The sequence below is a fragment of the Phocoena sinus genome, chromosome 3, assembly GCF_008692025.1.
Source record: "Phocoena sinus isolate mPhoSin1 chromosome 3, mPhoSin1.pri, whole genome shotgun sequence".
NCBI classification, from domain to species: domain Eukaryota; kingdom Metazoa; phylum Chordata; class Mammalia; order Artiodactyla; family Phocoenidae; genus Phocoena; species Phocoena sinus.
In genome coordinates, this window is record NC_045765.1 from 139,651,301 (window position 1) to 139,664,908 (window position 13,608).

Sequence of the window (13,608 nt, forward strand, 5' to 3'; positions counted from 1 at the left end):
TGATGTACTTGTGAGGAGAGATGAATTCAGCATCCTCCCATTCTGCCATCTTGACTCCTCCCCCTCAGTAGTAGATGTTTTTAACACCATTTTGCAGATGAGTAAATTGAAGTCCATATATTTATTTTTAATTCAACAGAATTCATCAAATACCTACCATGTGTCAGGCACTACACTAAAGTCCAAGAAGTCAAGTCACTCCCATGATCTTACTATGAGTAAATGCCAGAGTTGGGAATTAAAATCAATTGTCTAATTTTTGCCCACTATCACATCTACCACATTATATCTCAAGCTACTCGCTTATTCATTCTTTCCTTTATTCATCATTTCACCAAACTCTGGAAAGAGTATAGCTCTGGTGATATGAGCATGTTGAAAAAGAATAAAATAAATTCCTTTTATAACACAGATTGTTAGTTCACTTTTGAATGGACTCTGGGTCATATTGTTCCCCTCACACTTACCAAATTATATTCTTAAGACAAGTTAGTGTCAGAATTACCAGGAGGTAAAAAGACACCTCCCCAGACCCTTCTTTTAATTTATTGATTCAGCATGTCTGGGATTGGGCATGTGAGTCTGGGTTTTTTTCAATAAGCCCCCCAGCTTGCTCTGAAGCAAATCTATTATTTATAAATATATACCAGTCTCAAAATTAAGGTTTGCTTCACAGAATTTGTTTATAAATGTTTCAAACATGCTAGAGAACACTTGTAAAACCCTTATCCGTAGGTAAACAGCTGTTATTTTATCTCTAATAGTCTGAGCCAAAGTGGAAACATTTCAGGCTATTCACAGTATCAGGGTCGAACATATGAAACTGCTGATATTCAACCATTTTTGACTTACAAGATAGTCAACTTTGTGTGGTTCAACCCAACATCTTTGATTAGATCTGAGCGGAATAAGGATATCTCAGGTTAAGTAGAAAATGCTACTGCAAACTCTCTTAATCTTCAAATAGATAAAATAACATCCCACAAACTTGAAAATCAATCCAAGCCCTTAAGTGGAGTTTAATGCTTTCTTTATCTTGTCACTAAAAGATCTGACTAAACATTTGTTGGGCAGATAGTCTGTTTCAAGTCAAAATACCAGTTATCTCAGCAAGATTCAGTGATTTTTTGAATTTTTTTACAAAATTGAACCAACAAAAAGATGGTTAAAATAAAGCAAGCTCTCACAGAATGTTGAAATAGACCACACATGGTTAATAACATACTGTCACATAATTTTTTAGTCCAGAATAGCCAGTTCTAGCCACCAGGCACTGACAAGTGGGGCACCAAGGAGGTGCTTGTGCTAAGTTGAGTTACCAAAATTTCACTTGTATTTTCCACAATTTCATTTTTTAAAGCAACCTGGTAATTTTTAACAACCCATTTCAATGCGCATATCCAAACAGGCATGTTTCAGTTATTCAGGAAGTTAAGTGTGCTTCTTTCTAAAAGCACAATGTCCCTCTACTTTTCCAAAGCCACACCTCCATGACAAAATTCAAGTATTAAACTTAGAATTAATGGACTCTTAAAATGTAAGCTCCATAAAGACCTGAATTTTTTCTTCCTTGTTCACATCTATGTCCACTGCATATGAGACAGCTGAGAGATAAATGTATTGAAGGTAAGCAGATAGGAAAGAGTAAGGAAAGGGACAGAAGGAGGGAGGAAGAGAGAGAGAGGTAGATGAATATTGACTCTTCCTCAAGCCTTGTGAGGTTTTTCTTCTTTTGTGTTAATAGTCATTTTGTTCCACAATTATAGCACACAGAAAGATAGCTGTTTAATAGTTTACAGCTATAATAATTTAATTAATAAAGTTAATAATTTAACTAATAAAGACCTTTGGCTAAAATATGCCCCTCTCTCTTTTTATTAAACTTTATAATTTGCTAAAATTGAGAAATCAGTTACAGTATATAAATTTTTTTTAAAAGAACAGTATACATGGATACACACATAAAACAGTGGCTATGGAGAAGGACAGTATAATGAAATGAAATTTGGGGCATAATACCAATCACCTAATCCTAAATTAATCTGACATAACAAAAGACAATTAAAGAAAAAAGAACCTCCAAACAAATATTTCTGTTTACGGATAGAGAGAGAATACAAATAATTTTGTTTAATTTTACTCCTTATGTAATTTTAAGTCACAACATTTTGGAGTTGAAAGGGGTGTGAAATGTCACAAATGAAGGCTGTGCAGCAGGTGACATTTCCCAGACAACTGAGGCCCAGAGAATTGACATGCTTTTCCTGAGTCTATGACAAAGTTATGACTTGAATCTCATTGGGTAACTTCCAGTCGAAAATTTACACAATCTTTGTTCAATTATTTGCATTAGCTAGGCTTTCGAAATAATAATGTGGTAGGGGTGCACCCACAATTGACCATCAAGAAAGAAAGATTTATTTTTTGATACTTGATCTCTTTTTGGTAGAGAGCACATGCCTCAGTCACACAGTTTACACGATTGAGGTCAGCTTAATCTGTTTACCATTTTGAACATCTGAGGAAGAGGTACTGGAAAAAAATAAAATGAAAATTATCATTTTGTCTGTGGGAACATGCAATGGAGAGTTAACAATTATTGTAATGCTGTGGTTAGAATGAAGCTGATGGTAAACATTTAATGCTTGATCCCTCCAGCTTTCATTACCTTTAATAATCTTTTTTTAAAATCCTTTCTCCTCTTCCATTTAGGATTCCAGTTTTATTAGGATCCATAAAGTGATAAAAGTCTTAAATTTCACAATGAAAACTAAAGATCTGCAGCTTTCTGATGTCTTTTTGAAAGCACTTAACCACCTGCCTCTAGAATACAACTCTGCTTTATACAGCCGGATATTTGATGACTTCGGGACTCACTATTTCACCTCTGGCTCCCTGGGAGGCGTGTATGATCTCCTCTATCAGTTTAGCAAGGAAGAACTAAAGAACTCAGGTTCGCTTTCTTCAACCTTCATTTTTAACTGATAAGATAGTGTGCAATACATTTTTCTCTTTCTCTATCCTTTTAGTTCTTCTTTATTGACTTTATTTCGACCCTGCTTTATTTCCAAAATGATATGAAGAAAACCCAAAAAGTACACTCAAGGAAATAAAATAGAAATAGAAAATTCAGACAAAAAGAAGAAGGAAAAATAAATAGGCTTCACCTCTTTGGGCATCAGATTTGACCCAGAATTTCCTGACATTAAGAACATCATAAGCTGCTTAGTAGTGGTAAACTAAAGAGAGACACATGCCATCACCTCAAGGAAAACAAAATTTGTCTTGGAACTAAACTCTAAAAGATAATTTACTTACAGCAATTTTATAGGAGATAATAATTTTATAAAACTGTAATTACAGCAAATCCACTGGCAGTCTTTTTTCTTGCTTTCTTTCTTTTCTTTTTCTTTTTTTTGGCCGAGCAGCTTTTGGAATCTTAGTTCCCTGACTAGGGATTGAACCCAGGCCCTCAATAGTGAAAGCGCAAAGTCCTAGCCACTGGACTAATTCTTTTTCTTTTAATGATTTTAACTGAAAGTCAAGGGCAAAGGATGAAAAGCAATTAAGGACTTGACAAGGGACTAAGTTAATATGGGCCAGATATGCACCTACTGGTGACAAAACTTGAAACCAGATGGGAAGCACTTTCATTTGAAGAAAGATTGCAATTTTATATCTTGGGATATAATCAGTGATATTTTTCTGCTTACATATAAAATTACAATATAAACCTTGGTTTAAAAAATAAATCTTGGGGCTTCCCTGGTGGTGCAGTGGTTGAGAGTCTGCCTGCCGATGCAGGGGACACGGGTTCGTGCCCCAGTCCGGGAAGATCCCACATGCCACGGAGCGGCTGGACCCGTGAGCCATGGCCGCTCAGCCTGTGCGTCCAGAGCCTGTGCTCCGCAACGGGAGAGGCCACAACAATGAGAGGCCCGCGTACCGCAAAAAAAAAAATTTTTTTAATAAATCTTGGTTTCTTATTATCCTAGATTGCCAATATTAATTACTACTACTTAAGTACCTCTGTATAAATTTTTCAGGCTCCTGTGTGAAATTTTTCAGGCTCCTGTGTGAAATGACACAGCATCCTTGTGATGCTTCTATCTTGAGAACATGGTTAGGAAATTGTATAATAACCAGAACCCAACTGACAGATTCCCCTAAATAAATCAGAATTCTTGATCATTTAAGTTTTTTTTTTTTTTGCAGTACACGGGCCTCTCACTGTTGTGGCCTCTCCCGTTGCGGAGCACAGGCTCCAGACGCGCAGGCTCAGCGGCCATGGCTCACGGGCCCAGCCGCTCCGCGGCACGTGGGATCTTCCCGGACCGGGGCACGAACCCGTGTCCCCTGCATCGGCAGGTGGACTCTCAACCACTGTGCCACCAGGGAAGCCCAGATCATTTAACTTTTATACAAAAGAAATTAAGAATTTATTTTAAAAGACACCAAGCCAACTCTGAGGTCAATAGAGTTTCAATCCTTCTGTTCTTATATCTCATTATGGCAAATGGTAATGTTTAATGGGGCTTCCCTGAGTCCTTCTAAACCTTAATTGATCAGATGTCCATCATGATCTGCTTTTTAAGAAAGGAGATGGGATAAATGTCTTTGAGAAAGATTTTCAGTAAGAAGGTCTTCAAATTTTTTTGCCTGACAGAGTTACTGAAATCCAAAAGACTTATGCTGTGATGGGCTTTCCACACTGCCTGCCTCTTATGTTTCCTTACAGTTATCCTTTCCACTGGAGCAATGTTTGCTTGATGAATTTCATCAACATTTATGATGAGCAAAAATCATTTGGGGAAGTCTCTGGCCCTTGACTTGGTTTCATCTCACCCTTGGGATAAAGTTATTCTGGTCACTGCTGCTGTAGCCAAGAATAATTTCTCACTTGATAAGCTATACTCATCATGCATTCACAGCAAAGCCTCTAAAGGCTTAGAGTTCAGGTCAGTTAAAGAACTATGTGAATCTTTAATCAACCATCCAGCATTTTAATAGTTGAAGCCCCATAACAAAAATGAAGAGTGATGAGCTATACTTCCTGAAATATTCTCACCTTCCATATTTTTCTCTTTAAATAAAAATAGAGACTTCAGACACAGAGCCACACATAATAAGAGAAAGAAAGGGAGTTTGAGATATGATATAAAACTGGAAATATATAACCATACACACCTATGTACACTCACACACACTATATATCCATAGTATTTATAGTATGTGTATATATATTTAATATATTAAGATATATATCCTTATATTCAATATTTTTATATGTAATATATATTCTTATAGTCATTAAATATGTGCATTTCCATGTATATATATACTTCTCTGAGTCACAATAATAATATTGGAGCTCAATTTTAATTGTGGTTAAGATGAAGCTCACTCAGACAGAAACAAATCTCAATAAAATGGAATTCTCCGGTGGGTATGCTTACCTGTTTTTGCCCACTCTTCAGATGTATACATATTCTGGCCTCCTCCCTTTTCCCTCTTTTAGTCCTTCTCCCCTTACTTCTCAATAATGTAGAGTTAGAGTTTAGGCTTAGTTTTTACTTGCTCTATTCAATAAGAATTATTTGCTTTATTCAATAAGAATTATATCCCTTGTCATTATTTTTTTAAATGACTTGAATACTTCATAGTACTTTCTCTAGTGCAAGAAGAATAAAACAAAATTAACTTGTTTTTTATTTGCATCCCTTGATTTATTCCTCTACTGCACAGTGTCCCATAGTCAATTTAAAACCTTGAATAAAAGTTGGCATTGCTTCAGCGTGCAACGTAAAAAGAATTTCAGGAATGCAGAGACAACATTAAACAATTAAAATATCATGTTATACAAGATGGTAATTTTAAAGTCCTTTGACTGGGAAGTCATTTTCTGCTCTGAATTAGAGGAGAAAAACTATACACCCCACTATTTATCAGTATGACTTTTTTTTTTTTTTTGGTACACGGGCCTCTCACCATTGTGGCCTCTCCCGCTGCAGAGCACAGGCTCCGGACGCACAGGCTAAGCGGCCATGGCTCACGGGCCCAGCCACTCTGTGGCATGTGGGATCTTCCCGAACCAGGGCACGAACCCGTGTCCCCTGCATCAGCAGGTGGACTCAACCACTGCGCCACCAGGGGAGCCCCTATCAGTATGACATTTTTGATTGACACTGTTGACCTTTGCCCAGTCAGAGTAGCTGAGGACATTGCTGAAATACTCATCTCTGTGTCACACCAGAGGGACACTCAGGCTTGAGAGGGCAAGTGCTTCAGCATCAAGAAACTCCTGTGTCAGTGTGGATATGGGTCAGGCACAAGCTATAGGACATCTTGTGAAGAAGAAAAGGCCGGCACAGAAATTCACTGATAAAGCCTTGATATTTTGATCACTGCATGACCAACACCACGACTCATAAGAGAAATTCATCATTCAAATCTTTAAGCATTCTCCTATAACCCTCAGCAAATGCAATTAACTTTACAGTTAATTATGTTATAATTAGTGAATTGGTCACATACAATTTAATTTTCACTTATAAATCATAGAAACCTAATGCAAGGATAAGAGTTGTGCACCACAGACGTATTAACTTCCTCACGTGGCCTAAACATTTGCCTGACCCACTTATAAGAACAATACTACCAGAAGAAAAATGAGTTGTGTTTATTCAGTCTGACCAAAACAGCCATCAAACCAAGAATTCTTTACTCCAACCTGTAATACATCTCTTTGAATGGGTCAAACTATTGAAAGAACGGTGAAGTAGGAAGCCCCATCCACATCTACTCAGCCTCATTCCTCGTTGATCTGCGCCCTCAGGTTTAAATTTCAGCATCGTACTCACATGACACATCCAGCTCTGAAAACATTCTTCCCTGCCTCTTGTAACCTGCAACCCTAAGAATCAGTATCTGATAAACTACTTTGCTTTAAGTTGCTTAAGAGCTCACATAACAGCTCTATCTCTCATGAGCTTGTATTTTTCAAGGCAATTTTTAACTAAACATCAAAAAAACTGGATTCTAGTTTAGGTGTTTTGGGTACCAGGTCAGGTGACTTGGGAAGCTATTAAAAAAAAAAAAGGAAACATTTATTCTCCTCAAATTACCCCAGATAAGCAGTACAACTTAGCCTCCAAACAGCCAGGCCTGTTTCTCTGTGCTCTGTCCCACTCAATCCCTGACATCCCCATCGGTTTTGAAGTCATTAAGAATAATGGCTAGCATTGGGGTGGAAAAGACTGATTCAGATACCAAAATCTTTAACAAATGATGCTTCGAAGTTTGTTAAAAGATAAGAACAATGAAGACCAAAGGAATTAGAATTGGATGTCCTGAGCTTCAGAGCAACAAGACTTTTAGAAGAGTTATAAAACTGTGGAGTGTCATCCTATGAAAGCAGCACTGGGAAAGTAGGAAGATATCAAGCCCAGCTCCAACTCCTAAAGAGGCTGGGAATGAGGCAGCATCAACCTCCCTTGGAGACAACAGTGGAAATATATCAAGTATAGGCTTGAATTAAGATGAGGAGAAAGAGTGAACAGTCATTGAGGACATAAAAGAAGAGTTCATGAGTCAGGAAGTCAGAATTTCTGATAGTAAAATGAAAGCGTTTTGGAGGTAGAGGTGGAGTGAGCAGCTAAGTCAGGGAGAGGAAGCATAGCCAAGTATGAGAATGAGTGTTCCGGGAAGGAGAGGTGACCAATGAGATCTACATTTTAGGTGGTGAAGAGGGGAAGAAGGGATATGGACTCAGTTCTCACAGAATCAGCTGTGGCCCCAAAAGAAGGCCTGTCAGCGGGGCACCAAACAGAGCATGTGTTTATCTCTTGACTTGTGAGGCTATACAAGGGCAGTGGCCAGCAGGACAGGAAAGCTTAGAGATTTGTTGTGTGTAGGCAACATGGAGACGCCAACATGATCCCCATGGGGGAGACAGCAGGGACTCATATATACCTCTTCTCTTCAGCACGTCCCAGGGCCTGTGAAGGACTGCCTCTGTAGTAAAAGCCATTAATCATTTGAGCTCACGGGGAGTGGAGGAGTTGTGTGCTGATATGGAGTACCTGTAGCTCCCCAAGTGCCCAGAGCCTCATGTTCCTCTTCCCTGAATTCTCCATGGTACATTCTCAGGGTTTTTTGCTTGTATTCCATTTCCTAGGTCTAACGAAGGCAGAAGTCCAAAACTGCATCCGGGTTGAAACAAAGAAACGCTACCTTTTTTTTAAGAAAACAAAAGTGGAACACCGGTGCACCACTAACAAGCTGTCAGAGAAATATGGAGGTAACAATGCTTTCTCTTAGCAGCTTACCCAGTGCATCCTGACTGGCCATAATTTAAGTACCATATTGCACATGATTGTGACTACACTATTTTTCACTTTTCATTAGTTTCATTTGTTTGCCTCAGAGCCCTATGTGTGGTGGGGAAGGGGAGCAAATCAAATATTAGTACTGCTTAAAAGGGGACATGGTTAAGATTTTCTTTATCTCCTATATAGTTTATTTAACTGAATGCACATTTATGGATTCTTCCTATCGGCCAAAACTCAGTATTAAGCATTGTAAAGCATTGTACAGATGGGCATGAACTAGGTCTTCCAGTCAAGGAACTTACAAAGTAAGGATACATATAGACAACCATTAAAAATACAGAAGATGTAGTACATATATACAATGGAATACTACTCAGCCATAAAAATGAATGAAATAATGCCATTTGCATCAATGTGGATGGACCTAGACATTATTATACTAAGTGAAGTAAGTCAGACAAAGACAAATACCATATGATATCACTTCTATGTGGAATCTAAAATATGATACAAGTGAACTTATTACAAAACAGAAACAGACTCATAGACATATTATAGAAAACAAATTTATGGTTATCAAATGAGAAGGGGGCATAGAGATAAATTAGGAGTTTTGGATTAGAAGATACAAACTACTATATATAAAATAGATAAGCAAGGTCTTATTCTATAGCACAGGGAACTATACTCAGTATCTTGTAGTAAACCATAAAGGAAAAGAATATGAAAAGAGTTATATATGTGTGTGTGTATATATCCATATATATGAAAAATTGAATCACTCTGCTGTACACCAGAAACTAACAAAACATTGTAAATCAACTATACTTCAATTTAAAAAAAAAGACAAATAAGTTGTAAGAGAAGTACATTAAAAAAGCTCAGGCAACAAAGCCAGAAACCTGAGTGCTCTCTTTGATTTCTCCCTCCCTCTTTCTAGCCTCTACATCCAATAAGTAGTCATTCCTCCTCCTTAATATTTCTCCCAGTTCTCCCCAGCTCTTCATTTCCATAGACATGCCTTCCATTCATCATTTCCAACCTGGATTACCACAGAGGCCTCCCAACTCATTCCCTTGCCTCTGGTCTTGCCTTCTTCCAATCTATTCTACACATTTTCTGTTAAAGGAATATTCTCCAAGGCAAATCTTATCATGAAACACTCATGCCTTAAACTTGTCAGGGTTTCACACAGCCTTGAAGATAGGTTCCTGCCTCTCTCCCTGCCTAGCTAAACTTTATGCAGTCTCTTAAATAAGTCATGCTCTCTTCTGTGCCTTGCCATTATAAATAGCTCCTTCCTCTGTGTAAAATTTTCTTATTTCCTTACTCTTCCTGACTGATTGCTACTTCTGCTCAGAACAAAGGAAATCAGAACCACAAAAACTCCCAAAATATGAAATTTATATGGTCATGGGAGGACAGCCAAGGAACAGATAATAATATCATATTTACTATAATAATAAATAGGTAGTTTTAAATATCAGAGCCTATCAATGGTCTACATGTGGATGCCCATGTTGAGCATAAGCAAAATGAGAGCTGACATGACAACTACACATTTGTATTATACCCCCCCAAAAAAGAACAGTATGCAAACAATCAATCTAGTAATATAAACCAAACAATGTACAGATTCTATACCAGTTTGTCTTGCAATAGAATAATTTAATAAGAATGTGAATTCAGTAAATCAAAAGCTCAGAGATAAAAACATTAAATATAAGAATTAATTGAAAAGGAAGATTTCAAAGCTAAGATACAAAGACAGCAAATATTGAAAAGTATTGCCATTATAGTTATAAATAGACACTGCAACTTCAAAATATAATTGTCTGAAGATAAAATTAATAAAGAAAAATCTAAAGTAATTCATAATGAATGCAGAGAAAAAATCCAGATATTAACCATTATTAAAGAATATCTAATGGAAATGGAATGACAAATGTAATTCTATAGATGGGAATTAGTGTTCCTGAAATAGAGAGCCCAAGAAATGAAACAGAAAAACTATTATTAAAAATATATATAAATAAATATACATATATATATATATAAAGCCCCTGAAATAAAGGAAGAAATTTGTCTTCATTATTTGTATCATAAATATTGTTCAAATATACAATTTCAAGACAAATTCTAGTTAATTAACTAAATACAAAGATTTTTAAAATGAATTCAAGTATCCTAGCTGAAAGAACAAGTTCCCTACAGAATAACAACAAAATCTGGCTGGCGTCAGACTTCTTGACAAAATGCAAAACTACAAGATGATAGAGGAATGTCCACAAATTTCTAAAAGAGAAAAGAAAATGTGTTCATATGTAGAGGTAACAGAAAGATGTCTCAAAACATGAGAGAATTCTGGTGATATTCATTCTTGAATACTTACTGAAAAAAAACTACTCGACTATAAAATCCATCCAACATAGAGATGAGAAAATGTCAAATATGAATTCTAGTTTTCAGCTTGTAGGGACACTGCAAAATCAGAGACTACTGCAATAGTCTCCAAACTGGTTAATCAACTATCAATCCTGCCCAGCTGACACATTGCTAATATTCCTAAATTGTGTCAACTCCCCAACCCAAGTTTTTAGTGCCTGGCTTATAGCAGATTCTCAACTAATGCTTATTAATCACAATGACAATTTGCCCAAAAAAGAGACACATTTATGTTGTTTTCTAAAAGCAAAGCACACTTAAGAACATAGATTTGGATGGACTGGTTCAAGATGGCAGAGTAGAAGGATGTATGCTCACTCCCTCTTGCGAGAGCACAGGAATCAAAACTAACTGTGAAAAATCATTGATAGGAAGACACTGGAACTCACCAAAAAAGATACCCCACATCCAAACTCAAAGGAGAAGCCACAATGAAACAGTAAGAGGGGCGCAATCACAATACAATCAAATCCCATAACTGCTAGGTGGGTGACTCACAAACTGGAGAACAATTATACCACAGAAGTCCACCCACTAGAGTGAAGGTTCTGAGCCCCATGTCAGGCTTCCCAACCTGGGGGTCTGGCAACAGGAGGAGGAATTTCCAGAGAATCAGACTTTGAAGGCTAGCGGGATTTGATTGCAGCACTTCAACAGGACTAGGAGAAACAGAGACTCCACTCTTGGAAGACACACACAAAGTAGTGTGCACATCAGGACACAGGGGGAAGGAGAAATGACCCCACAGGAGACTGAACCAGACCTACTTGCTAGTCTTGGAGGGTCTCCTGCAGAGGTGGGGGGCAGCTATGGCTCACCATGGGGACAATGACACAGGCGGTGGAAGTTCTGGGAAGTACTCCTTGGTGGGAGTCCTCCCAGATTAGCCCCACCAAAGAGCCTCTAGGCTCCAGTGCTTGGTTGCCTCAGGCCAAGCAACCAACAGGGAGGGAACTCAGCTCCACCCATCAGCAGACAAGCGGATTAAAGTTTTACTGAGCTATGCCCACCAGAGCAACAGCCAGCTCTACCTACCACCAGTGCCTCCCATTAGGAAGCTTGCACAAGCCTCTTAGATAGCCTCATTCAACAGAAGACAGACAGCAGAAGCAAGAAGAACAACAATCCTGCAGCCTGTGGAACAAAAACTACATGGACAGAAAGATAGAAAAAATGAAAGGGCAGGGGCTTCCCTGGTGGCACAGTGGTTAAGAATCCACCTGCCATGATATACTTAAAGTGATGAAAGGAAAGAACCTACAACCAAGTTTACTCTACCCAGCAAGGATCTCATTCAGATTCGATGGAGAAATCAAAAGCTTTACAGACAAGCAAAAGCTAAGAGAATTCAGCAACACCAAACCAGCTCTACAACAAATGCTAAAGGAATTCTCTAAGTGGGAAACACAGAGAAGAAAAGGACCTACAAAAACAAACCCAAAAAAATTAAGAAAATGGTAATAGGAAAATATATATCAATAATTACCTTAAACGTGAATGGATTAAATGCTCCAACCAAAAGACACAGGCTTGCTAAATGGATACAAAAACAAGACCCATATATATGCTGTCTACAGGAGACCCACTTCAGACCTAGGGACACATACAGACTGAAAGTGAGGGGATGGAAAAAGATATTCCATGCAAACAGAAATCAGAAGAAAGCTGGAGTAGCAATACTCATATCAGATAAAATAGACTTTATAATAAAGAATGTTACAAGAAGGAAGGACACTATGTAATGATTAAGGGATCAATCTAAGAAGACGATATAACAATTATAAATAAATATGCACCCAACATAGGAGCACCTCAATACATAAGGTAAATGCTAACAGCTATAAAAGAGGAAACCAACAGTAACACAATAATAGTGGAGAACTTTAATACCTCACTTACACCAATGGACAGATCATCCAAACAGAAAATTAATAAGGACACACAAGCTTTAAATGACACAATACACCAGGTAGATTCAATTGATATTTATAGGACATTCCACCCAAAACCAGCAGATTACATTTTCTTTTCAAGTGCATATGGAACATTCTCCAGGACAGATCACATCTTGGGTCACAAATCAAGCCTCAGTAAATTTAAGAAAATTGAAATCATATCAGGCATCTTTTCTGACCACAACACTATGAGATTAGACATCAATTACAGAGAAAAAAACATAAAAAACACAAACACACGGAGGCTAAACAGTATGCTACTAAATAACAAAGAGATCACTGAAGAAATCAAAGAGGAAATAAAAAAATACCTAGAGACAAATGACAATGAAAACATGATGATCCAAAACCTATGGGATGCAGCAAAAGCAGTTCTAAGAGGGAAGTTTATAGCTATACAAGCCTACTTCAAGAAACAAGAAAAATCTCAAATAAACAATCTAATGTTACACCAAAAGGAACCAGAGAAAGAAGAACAAAAAAACCCCAAAGTTAGCAGAAGGAAAGAAATCATATAGATCAGAGCAGAAATAAATGAAATAGAAACAAAGAAAACAATACCAAAGATCAATAAAACTAAAAGCTGGTTCTTTGAAAGGATAAACTAAATTGATAAACCTTTAGCCAGACTCATCAAGAAAAAGAGGGAGAGTACTCAAATCAATAAAATTAGAAATGAAAACGGAGAAGTTATAATGGACATGGCAGAAATACAAAGCATCTTAAGAGACTACTACAAGGAACTCTATGACAATAAAGAGGACAGCCTGGAAGAAATGGACAAATTCTTAGAAAAGTATAACTTTCCAAGACTGAACCAGCAAGAAATAGAAAATATGAACAGACTAATCACAAAGAATGAAATTGAAACTGTGATT

The 13,608-nt window shown here is 37.4% G+C and overlaps 1 protein-coding gene across 1 annotated transcript in view; it reads left to right on the forward strand.

The window, feature by feature from the left end:
- C6 (complement C6) overlaps positions 1 to 13,608 on the forward strand; it is an 84,447-nt gene that overhangs the window by 28,528 nt on the left and 42,311 nt on the right. The window contains exons 7-8 of the mRNA XM_032627153.1: positions 2,713 to 2,953; positions 8,177 to 8,299. Coding sequence (XP_032483044.1) covers positions 2,713 to 2,953; positions 8,177 to 8,299 — 364 coding nt within the window. The remainder of the gene's footprint in view (positions 1 to 2,712; positions 2,954 to 8,176; positions 8,300 to 13,608) is intronic.